A 27,734-nucleotide genomic window follows, 5' to 3' on the forward strand; every position below is an offset into this window, starting at 1 on the left:
GCTTCTCCAGCATATGACTTTGGTGTGATTGGTCATATGACGTCCAATCCCCATGCATCAAACAATTATGAAGCAACTATAGGGTGTAATGACTCAGGTGGTTGATGTATGAAGTTGGCGTGGAATTGGCTGGCTTGGCACCTTTTGGTATATTTTAAGGAGTCATTCACCATGCTCGGCCATGAGCAATCCATTCTTTTGAATTACAAGTGTAGCTTCGGTCCAGATTGATGCGCTCCGCATATGCCTGAGTGTGCTTCTTCCATGGCTTGATTAACTTCTTCCTCACTTAGGTATTTCAGAAGTACTTATTCAAAAGAGCATCGGTTGAGTGTTCCTTTGTAGTTGAGGAAACGAGGTGCTCGTCGCTGTATTTCAGATCGGTGTCTAGGATCTTCTAGAAGTTTTCCATGCTCCAAGTAGTCGAGCAGCGGCTATTTCCATTCTTCAGTGTCGACTAGAAGTATTGAGATGACGTTTGTATCATTTAGTAGCATTTCAGTGACGAGTATGATCACCCATCTTTGGCAAACTGGCATGTTCGCAACTTCGCCTTCTCCTAACGCCAGAGTCTAGGTTAGTGAGAGCGTCCACCATTTGATTTTCTTTTCTTAGCATATGTTTTAGCATCACGACCTCGAATTTTTGTGGTAGTTGGGTTGCTAGCTGAAAGTATGAAACAAGATCATCTTTCCTCACTTCATATTCAGTCAAAAGTTGATTGATTATGAGCTTGGAGTCACTATACACTTCTAGCGTTGTGATTTCCATGTTGATCGGCATTTGGAGTCTGATGATTAGTGCTTAGTACTCAGCGACGTTGTTGGAGCATAGCTCGCTTAGTTGAAAGGAATAGGGTAGTACTTGTCTTTGGGGCGACATGAATACTACTTTTGTTCCCGTTCCATCCATTTGTGCGAATCCGTCGAAGAAGATTGTTGGGAAGATGTCGATGTAGAGCACCTCCTCGTCAGGCAAGTCATCTGAGATTTTCCAATCGGCTGAGATTGGATGGTCGACAAGGAAATCTGCTAGGGCTTGTCCCTTGACAGTTTTACCTGGGATGTAGATGATCTCGTATTAATTGAGAAACAACGCCTATTTAGCTAGTTGCATTGTCAGAACGGGTTTGGACATAATGTACTTGACTGGATTAGTTTTAGTAACCAAGTAGATGGTGCATGCATGTAGTGTCTTAACTTTTGGATGACGAAGACTAGGACAAGGCACATCTTCTCGATTGGTGAGTAGTTGAGCTCGGCACTAATGAGAGTTCTACTTAGGTAGTAAAATGCTTTTTCCTTTTAGTCTTCATTTTCTTGTGCCAAGAGTGCTCCAATGGAACCTTCTTGTGTGGTAATGTATAAGATGAATGGCTTTATAAGCACAAACGCTTCTAAGATAGGTGGGCTTGCCAGGTACATTGCGACATGCATCATCCCATATGAATGGAGCATTTTTCTTCATGAGTCGACTGAAGGGTTAACAACGTCTAGCAAGGTTAGAGATAAAGCTTCTGATGAATGCAAGTCGTCCTTGTAGACTTTTTAACTCGTGTAGGTTCCTTGGCTCAACATTCTTTGAATAGCCTTGATCTTTGACTGGTCCACTTCAATGCCACAATGCTTGACAATGAAACCGAGGAATTTCCCAGAAGTGGCACCAAATGCACACTTCAACAGGTTCATTTTGAGGTTGAAGTGTCGTATTTTGTCGAACACCATTCGTAAATCCTTCAAGTGATCAGATCTTTTCTTGGTCTTGACAACTACATCGTCTATGTAACATTCTATGTTTTTGTGTAGCATTTCGTTGAAGATCTTCTGCATTGCTCGTTGATATGTAGCTCTAGCGTTCTTCAAGCAAATGGTATTACATTGTAGCAGTAGATACCTTTTGGAGTGTGGAAGGCTATTAGTTATTAGTCTTCGAGAGTTATGCAGATTTGATTGTACCTAGATGAGCCGTCTATGAATGATAATGCCTTGTGGCCAGTGATTAGGTCCACCATGATTTTGATGATTGGCAAGGGAAAGTCATCATTTAGGCAAGCATCGTTAAGGTCTCGGAAGTCTATGCAAACACATATTCGTCCAAATTTCTTAAGGACCATGACGATGTTGGAGATCCATTTAGGGTATTGCACATCTCGGATGAAGCCCATTTTGATTAGCTTGTCAATCTTGGCCTTAATTTGTGGGATGAGCTTGGGTCGACAGATTCTTTGAGTTTGCTTTATCGGTCGTGTTCCGGGCTTGACTGCAAGACAATACACGACGATGGTAGGGTCAAGGTCGGGCATTTCTTTATAGGTCCACATAAAGACGTATTTGTACTTCATTAACAGTTGGTAGTACTCCTCGATCTCGTCCGTACTTATTTATGCATTTGCGAAGATATGCTTCGGTTTCTTCCTTGTGCCTAAGTTGAGCTCCTTGAGATCATCAACTGTGGTTTGCCCCTCCCTATCCTCGAGCTGTGGTGGCGTAATAGTGACATCTTCCTCGAGGAATTCATCTTTTTTGTCTTCTTGGATTATAAGGTAGGGGACGTACCTTTGGGCTTTAGTGTCGTCCGTTTGGGCTTGTTAGCATGAAGATTGGCCAATGTGTACGATGGTACGCCTCTTTACCTTAGTTGTCTCTTTGTGTTGACTTCCAAGGTTGCTTGGCACTTCATCCTTGAAGAAATCGTGCTTCGAACGTCGTCTTTTGCTGTTAGAGGGTCGAGCTTTTCTTATTTTGGTGTTGTCATCCTTTTTCTAGAAAGCTACCTAGTTTCTTCAAGTCTTTCCAAGGCCGATCGTCATGGAGGAGAGCTAGCTGTGTTGCTTTGTTTCTTAGGTTTTGACAACCTTTAGAAAATAGAGCTTTGGCCTGTTGGCTTGTTAAACAACTTGAAGACGGAAGTTCGGTCTTGACCACCGATGAGATCAAGTGTCGAAATTCTGGGTTTTGAATGATTCATCCTATTGAAGACTGACGTTCAAGGGGTGGGTTTAGGTTCCTCTTGATCTTGTTCAACATTTATGCTGATGTGTTGAGAGCTAGTATTTTTTGTTTTCTTGAAATCTTCACGAGTGTATTTGGTGTGAAGCTAAGTCCGGCTTTGTTGTTGTTAACTATGTAGCCATGCTCCTTCAACTTCTTTTAAGTCTCGGTGAGGTTACATTCTTTGTTGTTAACGATGTTTGCATTATTCTTTCCAAGATTTAAAGAGGAAGGGAAATCGTACCTAGCCCTTGACATGAGTTTGTAGGCATTTGGGTCGAAACCTTTTTCGGTCCTGTTGGTTGGAAGAGAGCTTGGTTTTGCCCCCTTTGGCAGAGGTTTTATGAAACCTTACGGTGGTTTTGAAACTTTAGCATTGCCTAACTGTGTCAGAAGTAAAACTACATTTGTCTTGAGCAACTTTACATCGTCCTTGTGCAGCTGTGTGTCGGCTTTGCTTTTTCTAGTTTCAAATGGGGATTCCCCATTCTTTCTTCTCGACATAGAGATGTATTGAAAGATAGGTACGTTTGGTCATTTTGAAGGCATCACACTTCCTTTGGTTGTTGTGGGTTTGGCAAGCTCATCATCGTCTTTGCTTGAAGATGGCACGGGTTCCCCTTCTCACTTCTTGGACACGGCTTACCACTCATGTTTCTTAGGTGTGGCTGTGCATGTGGATTTGATCTCTTTTGGAAGAGCTTGGGGCACCATGTCATCATCAATGTAAAACTTGGTATCCATGAAGTGTTATTCGACTTTGGTGAATGGCTTGGTGTCGCCTTGTATTAACTTCACTCATTCTCGATAGCATTTTAAGCATTGGTGAAGGATGGATGACACCACTCCATTCTCATGGATCCAAGGCCTTCCTAAGAGCAAGTTATAAGTTCTTGCATCAATCGCATAAAATAACGTGCTTGACTTGAGTTCGTTAATGGTCATCTTAACTCAGATCATACCCATCTCTCTTTGTCTTCTTTGGTTAAAACCTTGGATTAGGAGGCGGCTTCGGGATAGTTCATCCACCTTAATGCCGATTGTGGTCATTATTGACTTTGGCATGATGTTTAGGGTCGACCTAGCATCCACAAGCATGTGGTTGATTTTGTTCTCTCTTACATACCCAGAGACGAAGATAGGACAGTTGTGAGGCTTTGACCTTAGTAACAAGTCTTCGTCAGTGAAGTTAATTGCGTCATGGGCGGCACAGTATATGGCATATTCATGTGGTTGAAGCTTTAAGCTTTTGTTCTTGCTTACTTACACCTTGTGGTCGTCGGGACTCATTAAGACTGCTACTAGTGTTTTTCATATCTCCTTGGGAAATCGTAGTGCTTCTTCAACGTTAAAGTGTGCCGGTAGGCTTTCTTTGGTCGTGAGGGTCTTTTTATTCCTCAATGGCGATAACTTGCCTTTTGAGAGCTCTTCTATCTCCACTTCAACCATGTGACAGACAGCGGTAGTGCACTGTTGGAAGAAGTCTTTTAGGAAGTGTTTGTGCATGGAGACGGGAATGCGTGGCTCTTGCTCCATAGGTTCCCTTACCTATGTTGGCTTAACAGCTCTTATGCTCATTTTCGGCTTTTTGTTAGTGCGGCAGCAGTGACTTCTCCCTTGTTCCACCTTTAGCCATGTGGCTTGTGGTTTTGGTTTCCTTGTCTTTTTGTAGGTTACTAATGTCTACCTTTCTTCATCGTCGATAGGTGTATTTTGGTCGCTTGCTTCCAACAATGGTTGTGCAGAAGGTGTCGTGTAGCTTGAGCATGGACGAGAGTGGTTAGGCGTCACTTGGAGAGGCACTTGATCGAAAGATCCAAATGCAATCGAAGTAGTGTGTGTTATGGCCATGTCTTCAAAGTCAAGTTCAATTTGCCCTTATTGTGTTATCTTCATGATGAGCTCCTTATGGACGAAACACTTGCCAACAGGATGACTCACGATATAATGGTACTTGTAGTACCTAGGATTATTAACGCGATTCATCTTTTCGGGGCACTTGCATTTAGGTAGCTCAATCACCTTATTTTCCAGTAAGTTATCTAGCATTACAGCCACGTCAGAGTCAGGAAAAAGGTACGTCTTTTGCTCCAGTTCCCCCAAGGTGTTTTTGTACCTGTATTGGGTGCGAGACGGCTCACCTCTCTTCATCTCCTTCGATTTGGTTTTGGAGGAGATCTTGATGATGGTAGTGTTGACTGTAAAAACTTCCTTATCAAGCTTTTTCCCAGTTTTGTCCACTTTCAGAGCAAACACCTTGTCCTTCTTGAAGTCGGTGATTGGCTTATTTTTCCCATGATTGGTGATACTTAACTCCATGTTGTGGGATCAAGTTGCCAACTCCTCAAACGTTCTTGGTTTTATGCCTTGGAGGATGTACTATATCCCCCTGTGCATGCCTTGAACACACATCTGAATGGTAAAGGTTTCAGAAAGCCTATCTTTGTAATCCAAACTTAGTGTAAGCCATCTATTAATGTAGCCAACAGGTTTTGTAACACCCCGGCCCTAAATTTTTTTATTTTCGGGGATTGATTTTGTTAATAGGCCCAATTTCAAATCATAGTTAATTTATTTTCATTAGTCACATTCCTCTAAGTCAATAATTTAGATTCTTACAAGCTATCCATATTTTCTTAAATGTCAAAATATAACATTAAATTAACAATTGAAATCACTATCATTAGTAACATTCTCCAAATAATTTCCTTCCTCCCACGTGTAATTCATAAACATTAATCATTTACCAAAACATACAATTTCACTTCCAATTTAGAACCCTTTCCATCTCTTAGGTCAAAATTCAATCTAAATATTAATTCTCGATTATTTAATCTCACTTATTGTATGGTTGCATCTAACGTCTTGTTAAACTGCCTACGTATCCTAAATAGGGATCAAGCTATTCGTAGTTCGCATTTTAATCTATTCTCCACTTCCAAAAATGTTATAGTTTAGGTCACATTCAACCTTAGCTTCCAAGATCAAAACGCATCAAATGGTTACTAAACATGAATTCAGAATATCTAAATTTGAATGAAAAAGGCAGCATCGGCCCACTGGCCACGCGCCACCACAAGTGGCGATCGACCGCCCCAACTTGCTGGAAAATTTCATTATTTCCAAAAATTCTCAAAAATTACAGAAATGAAGATCTCAAAGAGTAGATCAAACTTTATACCCACATCCAAGTCCAGTTTGTCCGGGAAACTCCTCAAATTGGCCACGAACCATCGGAACCCTTGTTTTTTAGTGTTCTTGATTCGACTCCTTCGGTGCTCCGCCGCCCCAACCAATGGCTGGGCCTTGTTCATAAGGTTGAGGTATGACTATGGGTGGTGTTTATGGGTGGAGTTAACTTCAGATCATGGTGAATTGGAGCCAACCCGTGCACCCCTCTTCATGGTTTCTCTCGCAATCCTTCAAATTTTGTTACATTTTCGGACTAAAATGGGTAAGGGATCGATTGGCCTTCAGGGAAGGGTCATTTTGACACAAACCTTGCCGTCAACAGTGGCCAGAGTTGGGAGTTAGGTCCGGGTCGGGTCACGGTTTCACGGGTACCCGTTTCCCCCCCGTATTTTCTCATTTTCCTTCTCTCCCATGCCCTCATTTCCTTCCTTCCCCATTGGTCCTAGTCCCTCATTTTTCTCTTCTTCCCTTTCAATGCTCCAAATTTTCTGGAGCCTTCCCTCTTAATGCTAAAATGACTATTTCGTCCTTAAATTCTATCGTTAATAACTTCTTCGTTATAACTCCGTTTTGCGAACGGTTTGCGCCCACACGTTCATGAGATCGCGCTGTATTTTAAAATAAAAATTGTGACCTCGAATGGTCTACAAATTTTAAATAATTAACTTCCAAACTTCAAACTTTGTAACCAGTTTAATTTAGAACTGATTTTAAATAAATTAATATAATTTCTTGAAAAATAACATAAAATCTCAATAATACAATTACGTGAATTATAATAATTTCCCAATTCTATTTTCATAACTGTAAATCGATTTATTTTTTATTTTCTCCACATATTCATAATTATGAATATATTTCATATATTTATTCAGGGTATTACAAGTTTGTCCTTCCACTACTTTGTACTCGTTAGCTTCAATATGCTTATGGTGTGACGAGTGCTGTAGAAGTAGTTAATGAATTTCTTTTCAAGCTGGTCCTAGCTATTGATAAACTCGAGCTCAAGGTCAGTGTAATAGTCAAAGGCATTACCTTTTAGTGAGCACACGAACTACTTAACAAGGTAGTCTCTCTCCGTCCCAGCATTGTTGCAAGTTTTGATGAAATGGGCAATATATTGTTTGGGATTCTTTTTTCCATAGAATTGCATGAATTTTGGGGGCTAATAACCCCTTGGTATCGTCAAGGCTTCAATCTTCTTGGAGTATGGCTTTGAGTACAGCATGGAGTCATCTGAGCTTCCTTCGTATTGTGCCTTAATCGTGCTTGTGATCATTTCTTGCAGCTGTTGGATAGAGAGAGATCTCATGAGCGTTATAGCTTGGTCCACCTCTAGCTTCTCCTTAGCTTTCTCCACCAGAAGCTCTTCTTTCTCGTTTGTTTCCTCTTTTGGAGGATCAACCTTTAGGTTAGCTTTCTAGTCGTGTTGCGCCTTCAAACGATTAACGAATGTAGCAATCTACAAGTCATTTTCCTCTATGGTCATTGTCAGCTTTGCAATTGCTTCGTTCATTTGGGCTAGCTGCTCCTCGATGGACGTCACACTAGTGGTCATAACTTGAATGGCTACAAGATACAAGCTGCTGCTTGAGTTGGCTTCAGAAGCCAACGACTTAAAGTACCTATTTGGGCTTTCTTCCCTTGGTGCTCCTAGCGAGGCCATGGTGATCACAGGTTCGTGCTTTGGGTACTCTTGCTCATTCGGCAAAGTTGATGTAAGGGTGGAAGGAACGACAAAAAGAGCTCTTGTCTTGCTTCGGGTTGTGATGCCCAAAGTACCACCATTTGAGGCAAGGATGTTCTTGTTCTTCGCATTGATTGCATGAGCAACTTGATCCTTTCTTAATGCCATTTGTGCTTTTTGCAGATTTGAAGACAGAGATGGAAGGCAGAGATGTCCCATTGGGCGTGCCAAAATTGTAAACGCGAAAATTCCGTAACAAATGAAATGAGAACACGTGTATAAAGTAGATTTGTATTTATTTGAATTTGTAGGTTACAATCTATGTTTACAATTTTTCTTTGATTCAGTCTTCAGATTTGATGTAGATGCATAGGTTGTTAATCCAAAGGTCGTGATGACTTGATCTCAGATGAACGATTGAACGATTGCTTCAAGTTTTGAGCTTGAAACGATGCATGTGTAGTCTTCACCTCAAGTTTAGGGTTACGACAAAGGTAATGTTGACGTAGAATTTGGTTGATTCAAGGGTCTTAGCACCTTGATCGTGAATCGAACACCATTGCAAGTTTTGAGCTTGTAACAAAGTCTTGAAAGAATTGGTGCAAGTGTTTGTTGATTCTTGAAGGGAGTGCTTCGGCTTTGGTTGAAAGAAAGCTTTGGCTTTGGCTGTACGTTCTTTGAAGAGAGCTTTGGCAGCTTATTAGTCTTTAAAGATTTGGCAGAGGTTCTTCTCAATGTGAGAATTTCGGCCTTTCAATGTAGAAATTGTCGACCTTGAATGTAGAAATTGTCAACCTTTATGCTTGTCTAAGAACCTTGTATTTATAGACTTCTCAAACCTTGCCTTTGGATGGATTTGGTTTTGATTTGTGTCTTGATTTGTCCATGGGAGAATTTAGCCATGTTTTGTGTCTTAATTAAAGCCATTTTCCCTTGTTTGGCCAAAATCTAGGGCTTGCTTGCCTATTTTGTGAGCAATCTTCAATTCTTGCTTGTTTTATGAAGATGCTTTAGCTTGCTTTTCAGTTTTGGGAGCAATTTGGGCCCTTGCTGATTTTTAAGGATTTCTTCCCCCTTTTGCCGGGTTTTGGGGAAGTTTTATTCTTCATTTTCTTGATTTGTGCCATATGTCATTGATGACTTATCGATTTGTGATGAGTCATATGCCATGTGGAGCTTTGTTATGCATCATTTGTATGCAACGAAATGTACATGTCTACAATATGACTTTGCTAAGAAGGTTGTCTTACAATACCAATTCATATTCATAGTTAGCAAATAGTCCACATATGTGAAGAAGCACCCCAGTTTACCAAGTTTTTCAAATGATTTAAACATCATTTGGCAAGAATAAATGTCATGAAATTACATATGTCAGATATCGAAACTGCATGTTACCATGCACTCTCACCTACTTGAGTTAGAAATGAGGTTAAGGAGTTTATATTCACTGCAACGGATTGTGATACCACCCAATGGATAATCATATCCAAATTCTGCTTCGGCCTGACTTAGCAAGTATTGGAATGAAGAGTGGTTCAAGTATCAGATCAGAATCACAAAAAATTGGTGCAATGTTGGTTTTATATCCGTACTGCAAAATTGGCACTCCTTTATGCTAGTTTCTTCTTATAAGTTATAATTGCTGGGTATATATCCTATATGACATTGATTAGTTTGTGTATAGTAGATGCAGTTTTAATTTTTGTTTTTGCCAAACTTGAACTGGGTTTAGAATTAGGGTTTTTAAAATTCGTTTTAAATTTAAGTAGAAATTATTATGCATGTGTATGCTAATTTTTATCTTTGTAATCTACAAATTTATTTCCAATTTTGTAGACATCACAGCTCATTAGAACCTGAAAGGCGGTGACTTCTACACCTCGTCCGATGACTACACGTACTACTGTCGCCACTACTCTGGCAGAGATGGACCATAGGCTAGTCAATCCGATTGACCAAGTTGGTCCTCCAGTCCCACAAGCGCCGACATCTTTAACTTCTTCGGTGCCTGACATGCTCATCAGCGCCCCCGTACTACGAAGCAGATGTCGCCATCGGGATCCACAACTGATGCCTCGGGTCAACAGCTAGGTATACCATCTTAATTTACCCTTTCATTCCCATGTTAACTTATTTTTGTTATTTTAGGTTTAATTTGTTAAGTTATGTCATTTATGGATTAAAAAGTTATTATATATATATATATATGTATGTATGTACGTATGTATTGCTTACTGTTGTCATCATTCCGAACCCATTATTAAACAGTTATGATCATTGTGTTGGATACATATATTGTTTGTGTTATTTTCAGTATTTTGGGATATGTTTTAATTATAGAGAGGTTATGCCGAAATTTTGGTAGGATTTGTTATTAGTTTTGGGTGAACATTAATTTTCATTTCTTTGCAGCCAAGAAAAACACTTGGGGACCTTGTCGGCAATTGAAGACGTCAAAGGTCACCCGGGTGACCAACGGTCGTATCATAATTGGATCGGGTAGCACCAATAGCGGAGCAGCATAGTGCATTGGTCCACAACATTGGGCACGTCGTGCAGACCTATTGCCCTATACGGTGGAAATCTTGGAAGGCGATGCCAGAGGAGGTGAAGAACATGGTGCACAATCATTTGTTGGTAAGTATCGTCGCCTTTTTAATGCTTTTCATGTAAAATTTATATATTTATATTTATTAATGTCTTTTATTACTAATAATTTCGTAATATTTGTTACATTGCAGACAAACTACAATTTCGATGACATCTACGAGGACATGTTGGTGTACCTCAATCGGCTCTTCTCCGAACGCTACAAGCAGTGGAAGAGTAACCTGCACCAGTATTTCGAGATGTTTGATGATCTGCAGGTCGCTCTCGAGGAGGGTTGCCTGAACGAGTTCGAGGACCGACAAGATAGTTGGGTTTGGCTCTGCAGTCATTTTCAAAAGCTAGGCTATGTGGTGCACTTTTAATTAGGACTTCTTTCATTTTACTTTTTAAAATTTTTACTAATGTTTATTATGAATTTTTTTTATTTTCTTAAAATATTACAACTAATACGTTTATTTTGTGTATAACAGAAGAAGGCGAAAGCCAACAAAATCAATTGAGAGAAAAAGATTCTTCTCCAGCTTTCGGGTTCGAGGCCTTTCTCATATAGGATGGAGGCGCGGCAGAAGGTATATATTACAGCTTTCATTTCCAATTTTAAAATGTCGCTAATAAATTATTATTATTATTATTATTATTTTGTTTTCGTATTAACATTTTCCTTATCTTTTTCTATTTCAGGAGGGTTCAAAATTTCCGGAGATCAACATCTTTGCTGACGTTTATGTTTGGCCCGGGGATGAGTTGACCGAGTCCCTTCATGTAAGTAATTTCTTATGCATTAAAGATATATACTAATTATTTCAAATTGTTTGCTATTAATATTCCATGTTTTATTTCACAGGCGACTATGGTGGAGAAGGGTCAGTTGGTCCTTTAGGAGTTTGCCTCACAGCTTCCCTCGGACACACCGATCAAGTATGTGGATCCCCCTGAGGATGCAGGGTTTGACATCCTTATATGGACATTGGATCAAACTTTCGGTTGGAGGCTAGGGACATATTGTTGGGGGATGGAAAATGCTAGGTGGCAGGAGAGTGAAGCATCTTCATCCTCGCACTCAAAGGGTGAGGTTACGACTTTGACGCAAGAAGTCACTGACCTGAGGAGTGAGCTGGCATCGTACATGACTTAGATGTCATTGATTGTACAAGCCCTCAGTTTCTTCGGGATCCGTCTCCCCGATTTTTCTGCACCACCACCATCAAAGCCCCTCCACCCCTAGCATGCACAGCAATCAGACCCATCGATCTCCGACCCCATCCCTAACCCCACCCCCTTCTAGCAGCAAGATTACCAAGCACCTTCGAACGACTTGCCCATAGATATGCCTCATTTTTTTTTCCCGCTTTCTTTTTAAACTTTGTATTTGTACGTACATTTTTATTTATATTATAAATAAATTGTTTTTCTATTCATTAATTTTTTATTATTATTTATTTTTGTCAATTGTATGAAATATTTTTTTAATAATATTCCGTTTATTTTATTTATTAATTTTTTTACTAAAAATTACACTTGTGCAATAAAGATATGTTGTCTTGCAAAACCATGCGTGTCTTACATGTTTCGTCTTGCAAACATTTTTGAGACGAATTATAGACGTCCCAGAAATTCCTCGTCACAAAGCACACTTGTACCCTCTTATATTGTGCAACAAAAACCTTTGTCCGTATACCTTTCTGCGACGAGTAGTTAAGTGTCGTGCAATCGTTTAGCTGCGCGATGAATGTGCACTCTTCGTCGCACAAGGTCTTTCTTCACGACCTTTGCGCGACAAACTCTGCGCGAAGATTGCTGTGTCGCCATAGGTTTTGTGTGACCTGGACATGCTTTGCGCGACAAATACTCCCTCGTCGTGCAAAGTGTTTAATTTAGTGGTGTGAGGTTCCACCATAAATCTAATTGACAATATGGGAGTAGCCAACTTACTTATAAGCTTGCAAGGTTTCTCCTTTTGTTGACGTGAGACTCTTAACCTTCGTATCCTCACATACGATCGTACAAGCTTGTAAAATCATGAAGGGGAGCATTTTGGTTTCACACCCAATGATCACCAACATGCGTGTGGACGACTATGGACAATTAATTAGTGAATCAAACAATTAATGCTTACTTCACATCAATCAACGGTTGTTAATTAGATGCTAGAGCTTTTCACCTTGATGATCATATAGTTGGTTAACAATATTGAACATTACAAAGAACCTTTTTGAGCAATCCATCAATATCAAATCAAATCGAGTAACCATATATCATGCAGTTTCTCACCTCTTACAGCTCATACAAAACTCCTACGTACCTACGTACTCTCCACCACCAAAATTGTCAACCATATGAGCCATTTTCTACCAGAGAAGCACGGGATGTATGAGAAAGTGTCATTTTGCTTTATAACCTCAGTTTCTATACCAGTCACTATTGAACCCGTGACTTTGCCTAAAATATCGGCCAATAACCCTACTATAGGCCTCACTATATATATAGACTAAACAGTGATAGTAACAGCACTGACTTGGTGGTTATTCACATGCTTGGGACTCATTTACTACCCAATTGGATTGCTTGAGAGATTATTTAATCTTGTGTTCATTTCATGGCTAAAGTTTGCTGTTCAATCGAGACGGAGCCTAGAACCTTGAGTGAAGGGCAACTCAACCATGCTAGGGTTTGTAATTTTTAAAAACTTCACAATTACGTTTTTTGTTTACTTTGATTAAATGATGATATTGGGGCAGGGGAAAGTCGAACTCAATTTGGAGCTTGGGTGCAAGAGAGGATGTTTTTAACTAACTCAACTATAAACTCCGTGCATCACATTACATTCATGTTGAGCTTCTTGTTTTTAAATTGGATTTTTTGTTATCTTCTAAATGTTTCTCATCATATATTTGCAGGAAATGGCTGCTGATGTCGTTGAGAAAATGGAACCAACTGAAGCCTCAGCTATATTCATTGAAGTATGATTTCATACTATGCATTTTAATTAATTCATATATATTACAATTACATGCTTCTATATTACATTTTTTTATACATATGTATATAGGGACTGAGACCAGTAATTGGTTCAGTGAAGGAGATGAAGCATATGACTGACAAAGAGGGTGAGCAACTACAATTGCAGACTAAGCTTGTGGAGTGGAAGGAGGAGGCTCAAATTTTAGAAGGGCCTTGCCAATGCTTGTGTTCTACTGCCATTGTTGAAACCCCCGATCAAGAAACGCGGCTTACAGAACCCGTGTCGGCCCCATTTTGATAGTTTTCGTTGTTCAAATTTTATAATTTAACATATTGTGTTATCAGATAGTCGATTGTGTGATTAGAGAATATTATATATATGTGAAATAATATATACAAGCTTTTGTACCAATTTTAAATGTAAGATTAATTAACAACGGTTCAAAATCACATTTTAACAGTTATTGTAGTGTTGATATTTCCAAAGAATGCAGATGTAATTATTGGGTCTCCATAGTAACTTATGTTTTCTGTTTTAATTAGGAGATGTTGGGGGCTTTGTGTAGACTTGTAGCAGGTGCAAATAAAGAGTAGTGTTACACTTATCATATATTTGTATTATCTTTTTAATAAAGGTAGATTGCACCAACACATATTGGTTTCATCTCTATTAGAGAGGTAATACAAATGCTGGTACAAATAGATAGTAAAAATAATATTTTGACAAACAAATGCCGTGTTTATACAATCTCATTCATATTTGGGCTTTCGTCACTCATCGAGAAATAGGATACATAGAAATGATCATTAAATTGTAGAACATAAGCTGAGGTCCATGAGCAATTCAGAATCCACCAAATATAGAGCAAACTGTAGAATTTAATTGATAGTATTCCTAAAGTTGTTAGTCTAAAGCAAACCCTAACTCCAAAAGACAACTAAAATAGAGAATAATAAATTATAGAGACTTCCTAAAATATTAAAAATCCGAAATAAATGTCTCTAGCGGAATAGTTTCAAGACCTATAATTCAATAACTTAGGTGCAAGTTTATGGAAGCAAGTCTTGAGACTAAACACCTAGAGATTTATAAAACTGATCGTTCTTTATTTTTCGCTTGTCGAGCTACTTGAAAAGTCCATAACATCAACTTTCGAAATATAACAGCATCAAATAATCTTCTAACTTTTGAATTTTCAATTCTCCAATCACTTTTTCTTCATTAAATATCGTGTTTTCCTTTAATTCTAATGTATTTAAAATAACTGAATTTTCTGAGCTACATCATTGCGTGACAGTGTGAGAAAGATTAGAAAGAGGGTTTAATGTCCATTTATCCAATACAATATGTAGGAATTTAGTACAGTGACAGAGCCAATATTTAAAGTGGGTTTGGTTGAACTAACATACTAAATTTGGTACCCGTGAAGGAATGTTGATACATGTCATTTAAATGACAGTGTGTCATATGTCTAGAGCGTTATTTTTGGCTTACATGTTGCATTAAATGTTAATTAGGATTCAAAATTCATTTTAAAAATAACAAATAAGAGCATCTCCAAGCCACTTAGTACTATGGTATAATAATATTTATCTTCACTTGTAAGTGAGAGGTTTTATGTTCGATTCTCGCCAAAGGCGAATTTGAACCATATTATTGCAAGCCCATTGTGAGGCTAGGCCCACCCCCTCCCTTTTAGTGTAGATAATATTGTTTGTTCCAAAAAAAAAAAAAAAACGAGCATATCCAAAGAAGATGTCAAATCCTAAGTAGAATGTCACATAATAAAATTTGAAGGTACACACAAGTTACAACTAATTGTGTGCTGCCAATTGACATATGAGAAAATCTGGTGTCAATTTATTTTTTAAATGTTTTGTTGCGTGAGCCCTAGTAATATGCACCAATCATAAATCTTGAAAGTTAGTTTTGATTATTTGTTTTGAAGAGTAAGTCCTACAAATATTAATTGAATAAGAACAAACATATGATTGGAGCAAAAGAAAATTTAACATTGCCACATAAGTCTTCAAATTTATATTTGATATCTACATTAGAGATGCTTTACGATTACAAGAATTCAAACGTTCTCACAACTGAATTGAACTATAATAAATTGGTTTGGTAAACCTTTTAGGCTTCTATAAATTGATCTAAATCAAGTTGGACCTATCACTTGCATAAGAATGTTTTTTTTTTTATTTTTAACAAACGATATTATTTGCACGAAAAGGGATGGGGTAGGCTTAGCCTCACAATGGACTAACAATAATGTAGTTCAAATTCTCCTTTGGCGATAATCGAACCTAAGACCTCTCATACGAATGTTAAATTTGAAGGTTGATGGAAGGTTGAAGATTTTTAAGTTGTAAGTTTGATGGTATGTAGGATTTTAGGATGACTTGATGTTGTAGAAAAAAAAATTTAAAATTTAAAAGCAAAAATAATTGGTTTTAAGCCCAAACTACCCGAACCAAACCCTACCAAAGTCCAACATTGATTTGACTTAGTTATTTTTTTATAATAATTTTATCAAAATCGAAACAAATCAAACTATTAGAATGTAGTAATTGGTCGATTGTACTGGTATTTAAAGTCTTTCCTCCTTAACCAATTGTATCCCGGTTCAAATTTTACTCCTGCCTTTAGTGTACATTAGTGTTGAAGATCGAATATTCTGAAAATATTTAAGTACCTAAAACCCCTAATCTTTTGGTATGATTCCAAATGAGTTCCAATTTTTTCAAACATTCCAAAAACGTATCCAACGTATAGGAAATATCAATTCTGTTAAGTCTCAAATTAAGAGAACTGTTAAGTGCTTATGTGGCATTCTTGGTCATATTTTTTTTATTGAAAAATATCATAATTTCCAAACCTAAGTGAATTTCTTCCTATTAATAGGCGATGGAAATCAAAAGCCTCAAAATATTTCTTCAAAACCCTAACTTCTTCTTCTGAAACGACAAAGTTAAGATTGCAGACTTAAAAAACCAATCGCGGTGCCATGGCTTAGAGATTACGTATCGAAGGGAGGATGCGGCCATGTCACAAATTGTTGGAATTTATGGTTAGCCACATGCATAGATTACAACATTTATACAGGGGACGAAAGAGCACACAAATCTGATGAAGTCATTACTGAATGATCGAGGAAGAGTCTTCTACTCAATGGGGACCTTATGTTCTCACTAGAATAGGGCTAATTACTAAAAGAACTTGTTCCACTTGAGCAGGGACTAAACCATTTTATAGACGTATAACCACAACCGTTTCCACCTATCATAGAAACTGCTTGGCAAAACTGCACGCCAATTTACACTCCAACATGGGATATCCACTCACCAACATGTTTAGCCTTATTGTCGTACTTTAAAGGAAAGAAGACTTATTCAAATATTAACTCTAACTAATTCCAGTTTCAACTAAACTCAAAACACTAATGAGATAAGTTTAGAGTCCAATAGAGTTCCAACATTCTCCCACTTGGACCTAAACTGATCATCCTTGTTTCGAGCCATGTTTCCACCAAAACCAATTCCTTAGTGATCGCGTGAGTTAATAAACGAATAACCAATTCCTCACACATCCACCATGAGTGATTCGAGACATAGAACTTCAGAAAAGACATGCACTATCATAGCACAGCCACTCTGAAATCACCATATCACAAAACCATTCACGTATGATGCATAAACATGTCGGCCAGAAGGGAGTTTTACTTTATACTCCCACTGGATAAACCATTACCTTATCGTTGCTTAGTTTTAACAAAGCATCTTCAGCTATCTTTCACGCTGAAATAGTTAAAACCACCTGAAGTTTCAAATAAGCAAACAATGCTACAAGGGATAATAAAATGTATAGAAACCCCAACAACCAAACAATTGCTTATTACTAACAATTCATGTCAAAACCAATACATAGAACTAAATCAGCAAGTTTTCTCACATTTATTTGCAGAAATAGCTATAAAGTAAACAAAATTAAATTATACGTTTACTGTCGCATAGCTGTTGAATCGAATAATTCCTACACTCCCATCCTTGCAACATGCTCTTTAAACACAAAGACTTTGGTCATTTATCAACCCTAAACCCTAAACCCTAATCGTTCAGTTAGGAACATCTCTACTTCTTCATGAATTTGCTTTTTCTGAGGTAGCGAAGCCTTCGGTTGCCCCCAGTCTTGACCTGCTAATCTAGGATGCTCTTCCTTCTGCTCGGATCATTTATGCCATGACTGCGGTGCATATGGTACGTTCCTAGTAGGTGAGCAGGTTATTTGCAAGCTACTGGTTGAACTTGAGCCAAATTGAGTGATTCCTTATTTTTGTCCGTCATGTTGCCTACTCTGATGTGAGGTGGAGAATGCTCTTTGCGGGCCTAGCCGCGAATGAGCACTTCGCCTGGAAGGTTGTTCATGTTGATTATTGGAGTATAGCCCCAACCGTGAATGTATGCTCATACGTGAGCCTAACCAAGAGTGCACGCTCTCCTGTGCGCTAAGACGAAAGTATACCCTATCTCGAGGGGCCCATGTAGGAGTGTACACTGCTAGAATGCTCAGTTCATGACTGGTCGATGAGCTGTTTACCGGGACACTGTTAAAGAGGTTTGTTGTTTGCCATTGTCTTGCTTTGGGACACCTCGTCTGGGGCACACTGCATCTCGGTGTGCTGCAAAAGCTGATTCACCAAGATTGTCTGTTGTGCAAAGGCGCTTGTTAGCTCTATGACTTGTTGGCACAAGTGTTGTTCGCCATGTGGGATGGAAAAGCTTAGATGGAATTGCACCTTCTTAAGTGGTGGAAGTGTAATGGACTCTGAGCGCGATATTTGAGTTGGGATATGTCAAATTTGTAGAAAATTGGGGTGAAAATACCCCTGATTCAATCATCGGTCCAAAAATTTGAAGCTAGGACAATTAAACCGGTCTCGGACCTATTTGGGCTGCTAAGTGGGCCACGAGCATGGGCTAGATTGCAGGTGTGGGTCATATCGCAGGCATAGGTCAGATCTTCGGTATGGGCTGGGCCGCTGGAATGTGTGGACGTTGGGCCCTTCCTCTTCTCGGCGCGACTTAGGCTTGCACGACGTCCTGGGTCTACGGGTCTTGTGCTTGTGCTACAGTGGGCTCGCGGGTCTTGGATAACATTACCTTTATCATTTATATAGTAAGCGGGGAATACAATATCGAAGATACGAGGACACTATGATGAGCTATGTCACCATTTCATCCGATGTTTACTAACTTCATACACATTGTATGTCCATAAATAAATAAAAATTATCATGATATAAACTTAAAGATTAGATTTGATATAAAAATCTCAATCAGATATTTGTAATGTTACAAATTTTTTAATAAAATGTGATATGTGATATGTGATATGATAATTATTTTGAAGTAGGGTTCAAGGAAGTTTATGCCTCAAACTAGTATTTGATGTTACGGATACTGTTGGAGATGCCCTCATACTAATCGTCTTTGCCATGAAGAAAAAATCATTTATACCAATCTTGGCAAGAAACCTTGCTGACTGCCTTTCATGTTTGTAAAAGTAAAAAAAATTGATTTTTACAAAGATGAAAAAAAATGAATCAGACCCGATGAAAAGAAAATGATGTTTCAAGGATGACAATGCAGAATCATCCTTCCTTAGAATAGAATTATTAGTAAATCTTTTACTACTGCATAATTGAGGATTATTTAACCAGTCAAGCATCCTACATAATTATGATATCTTTTTTCAAATAAAATATTTTTGGAATCAAGCATCCCTTCATCGTCTTCCAGTCGCAACAATTGTGGGAATGTTTTTAAAAAAAAGACTTAGCTTCAAAATGAATAAAGACAAGAACAACTTAACTTTCAAGTTTCACTCAAAAAACAGGTTTCATTTTCATCAACAAATTTCATACATAGTCCTTTTAAAACACTTGGTCCAAAATAGTTTGAATAACAGATTTTTGGTGAAGAATCTTTCTTCAAGATCCTTCCTGCAAAATAAAATACATAAGTGTTTTTTTTTTTTTTTTTTTTTCAGTTGTAAGAGACAAATATAAATTAAATTATTAAAATCTAAAACTGTAATAATATTGTACCTGTGACATATCCACCACAACAGGGCTCCAAGATTGGGGCACTTGTTAAAACGGATATTGTATGATGAACAACATGTCCTACTTGCTCATAGTTGTAATCTCTCACACGATTGATAGAAATGCTACAAAGTACCAAAAAAAATTTAGAATCTTATATCTATAAACACTTAAATATGTACCTTTTATTTAAAAAAGAATAATAATTTATTTACTAATACTTACTGATTTCCTCCAGATCCAATGGCAAAGGTTAAGCTCTACGGTGCTTCTGTGTGTGGCAACCTTGTACACTTATGGCAGTGGGCTCGTAAAATCCCAGCCCATCATCAAGAAGTGAGCCTGTTGTTTACCAAGATAATTTTGATAATTCCAAACTTGATAAGCTACTTATGATATGGTACGGTTAACAGGACAAGGTTGGAAACTAATAATATAATTAAAAAGTTAATTATTTTTATTATTATAAAACATAACAATAAGCTATTAACAATTTATTATAAAACTCCGCAAAATTCTTACCCAAGTGTGTAATTGACGGAAGATTGTTTCAAAAACAGAGCTGGAGCTTGCAGCAATCATGTAGATGTTTAGGTAAAGTTCATGAAACTTTGTGTAACTATAACTAGCCACTTGTCTGGTTATACGATCCGTAGCCTTTGAATCAACGCCTACGCATATACAATCTGCCCAAACTTTGGTGACGTTGACGGTGCCATGGTAGTCCTCTAATGACGATGTAAAAAAATAAATTTCATACATAGCTTCAAATGAATAAATACAAGAACAACTTAATTCTCAAGTTCCACTCAAAAACGGGTTTCATTTTCATCGACAAATTTCATACATGGTCCTTTTTAAAATATTTGGTCCAAAATAGTTTAAATAGCACATTTTTGGTGGAAAATCTTTCTTCAAGATCCTTCTTGCAAAATAAATACATAAGTAATATTTTTTTCATTTTAAGTGAAAAATATAAATTAAATTATTAAAATCTAACTGTAATAATATTGTACTGGTGAAATATCCACCACAATAGGGCTCCAAGATTGCAGTACGTGTTAAAACAGACATTGTATCATGAACAACGTGTCCTACTTGCTCATAGTTGTAATCTCTCATATGGCTGATAGAAATGCTGAAATATACCAAAACATATTTAGAAACTTAAATATGTTACTTTAAAAAATAAAAATAATCCATTTACTAATATTTACTGTTTTGCTTCAGACCCAATGTCGAAGGTATCGCACTGCGGTGCTTCTGTGTGTGGCAACCCTGTACAACTACGGCAATGGGCTCGTAAAATTCCAACCCATCACCATGAAGTGAGCCCGTTGTTCACCAAGATAATTATGATAATTCCAAACTTGATAAACTATTTTTGATACGGTATGGTTAACAGGTGACAAGGTTGGAAACTAATTAATAAAATAATTAAAAGGATTAAGTACCTAAAACTCTTTAACCTTTTGGTGTGATTCCAAATTAGTCCGAACCTTTTCAAACATTCCAAAAGAGTATCCAACGTACAGGAAATATCACTTCTGTTAAGTCTCAAGTTAAACCACTGTTAAGTGCTTACGTTAAGTCTCAAGGCATTAAGCGACTATTTTTGGGCTTCTGCAAAATCCACCACTGCCAAGTTTTGGTAAATATATGGATGAACTTAAGAGGTTAAACAAGGGTGCTTGGGAATGGTTAGTTTCCACAACGCTCTGGATCGCACTCCAGCACCTACCTGCAGCGTGACATGCTTATGAACAACTTATGCGAGTCAATCAACAATACCATTAAGAAAGTTAGGGACAAGCCAATTCTCACATTGCTACAGATGATTCAATGTTTGCTTATGAGAAGGATTCAAGTCAGAAATGACAAAATGAGAAAATGGCCTCATGAAATTTGTCCTGTTATTTTTGAGAAATTGCAAGATTTGAAAGGAAAAGGTGAACAATATATTGTTGATTTAGATTTTCATACTTACGCAGAGGGTGGGATCTTAAAGGCTTTCCGTGCGTCCATGGTATAGTAGCAATGCACTACTTAAGGGGGAAGCAAGTTGAGGAGTTTGTTAGTTCAATATATTCTAAGGAGACATATATGAGGTGCTATGAGAACATCCTACAACCAATTAATGGCCGAGAGTTATGGTAGAGAACTGATCATCCACTGTTAGTCCCACAAAGTTACACTAGACAACCTGGTAGGCCAAGAAAACTGAGGAAGAAGGGAGCTGATGAAAGGACAGATAAAAAAAGGAAAGTACAAGCTTGGGAGAAAAGGGATGACAATGACATGTAAGGTTTGGCCAAGTCGGGCATAACAAAGCAACTCGCCATACAAATCTACCTCCAAAAGAAAATCCAGTGCCCAAGCGTAGGGGAAGACCACCAAAGGGTTGGAAACGAACCTAACAAGCTGAGCATGTTGGAGTGCCATTATTTTTTTAAGTTCCCAATTAATTTTACTAAGTCTTTTTTCTTCTTCTTTCTATCATGCATTGTTTACTGATCTATTATGATCCACGATCTTCGAATAATCCAGGATCATCTAACACGGGCTCCACAATGCTTCAAAATTATGTTGGAACTCAGATAGCGGGCTTGGAATTGAATTGCTTTATTCAATTTAAGGATGGTTTGCATAGCTATTGATTAAATGTGTGCTTTTATTTTAGGCAAGCCAAGCTTCAGGATTCCCAATTGCCTTTACAAAGACAAAAGGTTCTGGTGTCCAAGGAAAATGAGCCAAGGGGGCTTCAAGGCCTCAGTAACAAGTGCAGTTACATTTGAGTTTTTGGCATATGTTTTTGACATTTTGTTTACTTTTTCTCTAAGGCCAATTGCAGGTCATGTTTTTCAAATGTAACCAAACCATTGGCATGCATTTATTTTGTTTACTTTGTTGAACTGAGCTTGAATGTATTACTTTGTTAAACTACACTTCAAATGATTGAAGACAGCCATTTCAGAATTGTCTATTCTTCTTTGTTTTCGAAATTTTTTTTCTTGAAATAGTTTTGTATATAGCTGAATTGATATTGTTTAACAAGACATGGAGATAATGCCACTTTTTTTGTCTTGATATAGTTTTGTATATAGCTAAATTGACATTGTTTAACAAGACATGGAGATAATGCCACTATAACACTAGACTAGAATTTGACAAGACTTTTCTCTTGTTTGAGAGAGGGAAAGGATAAGAGAGACTAATTTGATCATGAATGCCACATCATTAATTTGAGATTTTTCATGTTATTAAAAAAATACGACAAGAGTGTCACGTAAGCACTTAACAGTTCTCCTAACTTGGGACCTAACGGTAGTGATATTTCTTATATGTTGGATACTCTTTTGGAATGTTTTGAAAAGGTTTGGACTCATTTGGAATCACACCAAAAAGTTGAGAGCTTTTTGGTACTTAATTCAATAATTATTATACTGTAATTAGTTTAATGCCCTACTTTAATTATAGTTTTGGGACATGTTTATTTATAAAGAATGAGTATAATTCCTATTCACGTGTTTATTTACAAATAATGAGTTCCTGCATTTTTTTTAGAAAAGCAATCACTCTATCATGAAATCCTTTTCAACGATGATTTTTACCAAAACAAAAAAATAAAGATAGAGATGAAAATGCAGAAGACAAGGGGAGTTTCACCTCTTTGTAAATTGAGAGATGCGTCTGAAGAGAAAGTTAGTAAATTGAGAGATGCGTCTGAAGAGAAAATGAGATAGCCCTAAGGTTTTGAAGGGTTAATATATGGCGCAATTTTGGAATTTTAGAAATAAATGAGGGTATAATAGGTAGAAAAAGTTCATTCTGAACCCTAACAACCCATGTTTCAAATACCATCAAGTTATAGAAACTCCTATTCCTTCAAATTTTGGAGTTGGATTCCAAAATTTATGTGGATTCCATCAAAATTTTGATTCATATCTTGTAATCTTACCTGTAATTGGAATTCTATTTTTTTAATTCTCATTACCGTAATTGAGAGCTAAAATTTTCGGAGTGGGACGAGGATAGAATCGTCATTTGGAAAAATGTACAACGAGCGTCCAAAGAGCGCCAATTTGAATTTATCGCTGGCGAGGGTTTAGGGTTTCAAATCGCTTCTATTCGAATTTCGAGCAGCTCTGCGTTCTCAAACACTCTCGCTCTTCAGTCTTTGGGGGTGGGAAGCTCAATTAATTCCCTCCTACTTGGCTACTTCAAATCCCTAATCGGAGATCTCAGGTGCCTCGTTCCCCCAATTCCCAGGTAATCTCTTTCTATATATATCTCTCTCTAAGCTCTCGACTTAGATTACTGCACATATGTGCGTTTAACTTCGTCGATTTCATCTTTTGTATTGGGTAATTGAATTAAGTTTCCTTGGCTTCTCAGCAACCAAGCGGAGAAAACCGAATCCCGTTTTTCAAAATTTTCGGTCGAATGTGATGAATTTAGAGCTAGGTTGGTTTTAATCAAGCGAATAAAACATTTTTCCCATTTTATTGATATTTCAATGTTTGATTTTTCATATTTCTGGTTTATCTTATGTTGTCCTTTGCTTGCTGAGAAAAATTGCAGAGAAGGAAAACAAATAATAATTGGGAATTTCTTGTGGATTTTTCAGAGGTTGGTTCTTAAAGATAGAGGTAGGATGAGCACCACAGTACATAGAACTCCCAAATCCAGTAGGCAGTCATTGTTTTTCCAAGATTTAGCTTCACCTGTATCGTCCAGGAGAGGAAAAAATTCAACTCCAGGCCAGGCAGCTGCGGTCTCTACTCTATGGCGCGAGAGTGGTGGAGGATCGAACCTTCCACCACCTCCGCTTTACACGTTGGAAGACCGCTTGGACTTCTCCCCTGAATCCGGAATTCCGGATTACCCATTATCCCCAGAAATCAAGTCGGATCCTAGAACTCCGGTGCACAGTTTTGGACGTGATTCCTTGACTCCAGTGAAGGGAAAATCAGAGGCAAGCACTTCGTATGCTCTATCAAATGGACAGCATGGCCAACAGGGTTCAGCGAGTATGAGTTGGTGGTCACCCTCGAAGAGTGGTGGTGAGCAAGAAGAGAAGGGAAAGAATTCACCAGTGGAGGGTGTTGTTCAGCCTCTTGCTCTGATCACTCTTCCACCTCCAAGGGAAGTTGCAAGGCCAGAGATGCAAGGGAATACCTTGCCTACAGGGAACATCAACGAAGAAGAATGGGTTACTGTTTACGGGTAATTCTTTAACCTTACTTGTGTGACTGTTCTTGGGCATACATAGATGCATTCATCTTTTGTTCATATAATACTTGGCTAAAGTCTACCTGTGGCAATTACCTTATCCACAACATCCATTTGCTTGTAATGTCTGTTGATTTGCATATTACTAATTGAGATGCCTAATTCTGCCTAAAAGTGATACAGAAATCATTGAGGAAAAACCACGTGTGATGCTTTCAATGTGGCATATTTTCTTATGTTTATGTACTGTACCTTTTTTGATCAACTATGTACTTGTTAGTTGTTACTTCTGTTAATCTCCATTTGGTTATGTATCATCATATTCTAGTAGTTCATCTTATTGACTTCAGCTGTTGCCATTATGAGTTGAGGAGGAAATGAGAAGGCTCTGGCCTTATTTCCATGTGGTTGTTGTGCCAAGGAAAGAGTTTTCTTTAAAAAAATTATCCTGGTTTCCCAGTTATTGGAGGTTCCCGATATGCATGAATCAAATATCCCACTACAATGCATTTTAAACTTGAAGTGGTCAGTGATCGTTTGGATGTATTCCTGGTCAAATGTGATTGTAAGTTTGAAATATTATGAGAAATTTCAGATATTTGTCATAATGAAGTATTCTGCATTCATAAATGTCTTTCTTAGCTACTTACTGGTGAACAAGTTGTGTGTCAAACCACAAACCCTTTCCCAAGTCTCTGCTCCTCGTAGCTACTTCATTACTTAGAATTTATTGACTTTGCACAATAAAAAAGGGAGATCTTGTTTGGTAATCAACTGTTAGAACTTAGGGGTAAGACACAACTTAGTAAAAGAATCTCATTCTTTGGTAGCATGTTCTATCATTCACAGAAATAGATATCCCTAAAGGAAACTCAAAAAAGGGTGAACTAGTTAACAGTAAAATGTTGTGTAAATTATTGGATATAATGGTGTTTGATATTTTCTATGCATGTCTGTTGAATAGAAGTTAATTTTTGTGAATTGCTATACTGAGCTTCTAGTTCACAGTTTCAAGGACCATGGAAATGTTTTGTTATGTACTCTAAAGAAAAATGTTGGGAACACGTAGAACACTTTATTGTATTGTTTTATCACATAGCTCTCTCCAACTTTTTAGGTCAGTCGTTCAACTGATTGAAGCTTATTTGGTTGTACTTGGTCTTCAAGTCTTCAATCTCTAAAGTTATGGCTTGCTTGTCTAACTTATTGAGTAATTACAATGTAATTTTTGCTCAGCTATCTACATTATAGGCTTCTGATGGTGTTCTTATTTTTTCTTCCAGATTCTCTCCAGCTGATACAAATTTAGTCTTACGAGAGTTTGAAAAATGTGGAGTGATTTTGAAACATGTTCCTGGTCCAAGAGATGCCAACTGGATGCACATTCTATATCAGGTTCTTTTTTCTCCATTATTTTGAGTTTGATGAATCAAATTTCTTATATCAAGCATTGATCTTCTCTTCATTTCTTCACCTCTTTGAACTGGTAATGTTACCATGAATTCGTTAATTGGAGAGTTTGCGAGTCAAACTCATTGACTCTCTATAAAAAATGCCCTTGAAATTGGGATTAAAACTAACCAAGACTTTGATATAAATTAAAATTTTTGAGCAGCTGGAAATAGCTGAGTTTGTTTTTATGACTTATCTTTTGCTATGTGTTATGAAAGATGTTTTACTTGTAAAATGTATGGATTTGTCTCTGTCAAATATAATAATGGCACTGTGCATCACTTCTGCTTAAAGTTGGGCTTTATTATTGGTGGGATGCTGCCATGTATGTCAAAAGTAGGATCGCTTATTGGCCTTGGTTGCAGACATAGCCTCACGGAGGCATAATATTGATTAAGATTATCAGTAATACTTATGTTTAAGGAAGTAATCACAGGATCACAATATAATTATTTGCTACTGCTGTTGGCTTATGGCATGGAAGGAATTTGTAACACCATAATGTGCGCGCTGTGCGTATATGAGGGGAAATGGATGTAGACCATGTTTGTCTGTGTGTTTTGGTTGCCAAAGACTTACCTGTATTCCATCTTTATACTCTCCGTTTGCTCAGTTTGGCTAGGTATCCTACAAGAATGCAACTGCTATTGAAAATTGTTAACCATTCACTTTGCTGGTGGTGCAGAGTTACTCTGATGCTCAGAAGGCTCTCAGCAAGAATGGGATGCAAATTAACGGGGCACTAATTATAGGCGTGAAGCCGCTGGATCCAATGCAACGCCATGCATTAAATGAAAGGGTCAACAATCAGGGTTTCATGACATTTCCCCCTCAACCGTTCATGAAACATGCAGAGGTGAATGCTTCAAGAGCCCCTCCTCGTCCTTACTATCTTCAAAACGGTAATACCAGTGCGCAGAAATCTGGAGGTGCAATTGCTTCCCCAGCAAAGTCATTGGTGTCCAAAGTCATGGATTTAATGTTTGGTATGTAGAATTTTGTGGTAAGAAAATGTAACTGTTGGTTAATTTTTTCAGTTAAAACGTGAAAGAGTCGTATTGCTAAATCCTTTTTTTTACGCCAGCATTTTGAGGGAAAATATACTTTGTGATTTGCGGTTGATGTATTTACAAGTGGTTTAACTTATTACATGCAAAGTTGCAAACCAATGGAAGTGGTTGCTTCCTGCTTCCCGATAGATATAAAATGAATGTTAAAAAGTCAAAATTCACAAATTTGTTGCAGCAGCACAGTACGTGGTATAGCTTCTCAACCTGTAAACTGGACTTTGATCGATCCCTAAACTTCCCGAACCAAGCCGAACCATGGTCGGTCTTAAGGATCGAACGAAGGATGTTCCAAGGTTTGTACCATGCAAAGCCAACCATCAAAACAATTGTGTCCTCACAATACCAATAAATGTGCATCCATCAAGTTGCACCTCATAAATCATCTTTGCAAAATATTAGTTAAATTGGAAATATTTGAGATATCTAAATGAGT

General features: G+C 37.8%; 3 protein-coding genes across 5 annotated transcripts; 2 read left to right on the forward strand and 1 right to left on the reverse strand.

Moving 5' to 3' along the window:
• The first annotated feature begins 13,009 nt into the window (after window positions 1-13,009).
• On the forward strand, window positions 13,010-14,051 carry LOC137707600 (uncharacterized). The gene is made up of 3 exons (XM_088689905.1): window positions 13,010-13,150; window positions 13,380-13,442; window positions 13,532-14,051. Exons 1-3 carry the CDS (start codon window positions 13,079-13,081, stop codon window positions 13,739-13,741), a joined length of 345 nt encoding a protein of 114 aa, XP_088546031.1. The 5' UTR covers window positions 13,010-13,078; the 3' UTR covers window positions 13,742-14,051.
• Window positions 14,052-19,317: 5,266 nt separating this feature from the next.
• On the reverse strand, window positions 19,318-20,309 carry LOC148689576 (uncharacterized). Its single transcript, XM_088688505.1, has 5 exons — window positions 20,087-20,309; window positions 19,833-19,889; window positions 19,773-19,779; window positions 19,551-19,672; window positions 19,318-19,445 (listed from the first exon to the last, which is right to left on the reverse strand). Exons 1-5 carry the CDS (start codon window positions 20,307-20,309, stop codon window positions 19,318-19,320), a joined length of 537 nt encoding a protein of 178 aa, XP_088544631.1.
• A 3,117-nt stretch (window positions 20,310-23,426) lies between these two features.
• On the forward strand, window positions 23,427-27,400 carry LOC137708631 (nuclear pore complex protein NUP35). 3 transcript variants are annotated; one of them, XM_088689957.1, is made up of 5 exons: window positions 23,577-23,816; window positions 23,943-24,011; window positions 24,175-24,773; window positions 26,063-26,174; window positions 26,917-27,400. In XM_088689957.1, exons 3-5 carry the CDS (start codon window positions 24,202-24,204, stop codon window positions 27,223-27,225), a joined length of 993 nt encoding a protein of 330 aa, XP_088546083.1. In that variant the 5' UTR covers window positions 23,577-23,816; window positions 23,943-24,011; window positions 24,175-24,201; the 3' UTR covers window positions 27,226-27,400. The 3 variants fall into 3 exon arrangements, with proteins under 3 accessions (XP_068303851.2, XP_088546082.1, XP_088546083.1); XM_068447750.2 differs by lacking the exon at window positions 23,943-24,011 and having other exon boundaries at window positions 23,427-23,816; window positions 24,129-24,773; XM_088689956.1 differs by lacking the exon at window positions 23,943-24,011 and having other exon boundaries at window positions 23,427-23,816.
• The last annotated feature ends 334 nt before the right edge of the window (window positions 27,401-27,734 follow it).

This window comes from Pyrus communis, chromosome 17, assembly GCF_041283825.1.
Source record: "Pyrus communis isolate YQ-2024b chromosome 17, ASM4128382v1, whole genome shotgun sequence".
Classification (NCBI taxonomy): Eukaryota; Viridiplantae; Streptophyta; class Magnoliopsida; order Rosales; family Rosaceae; genus Pyrus; species Pyrus communis.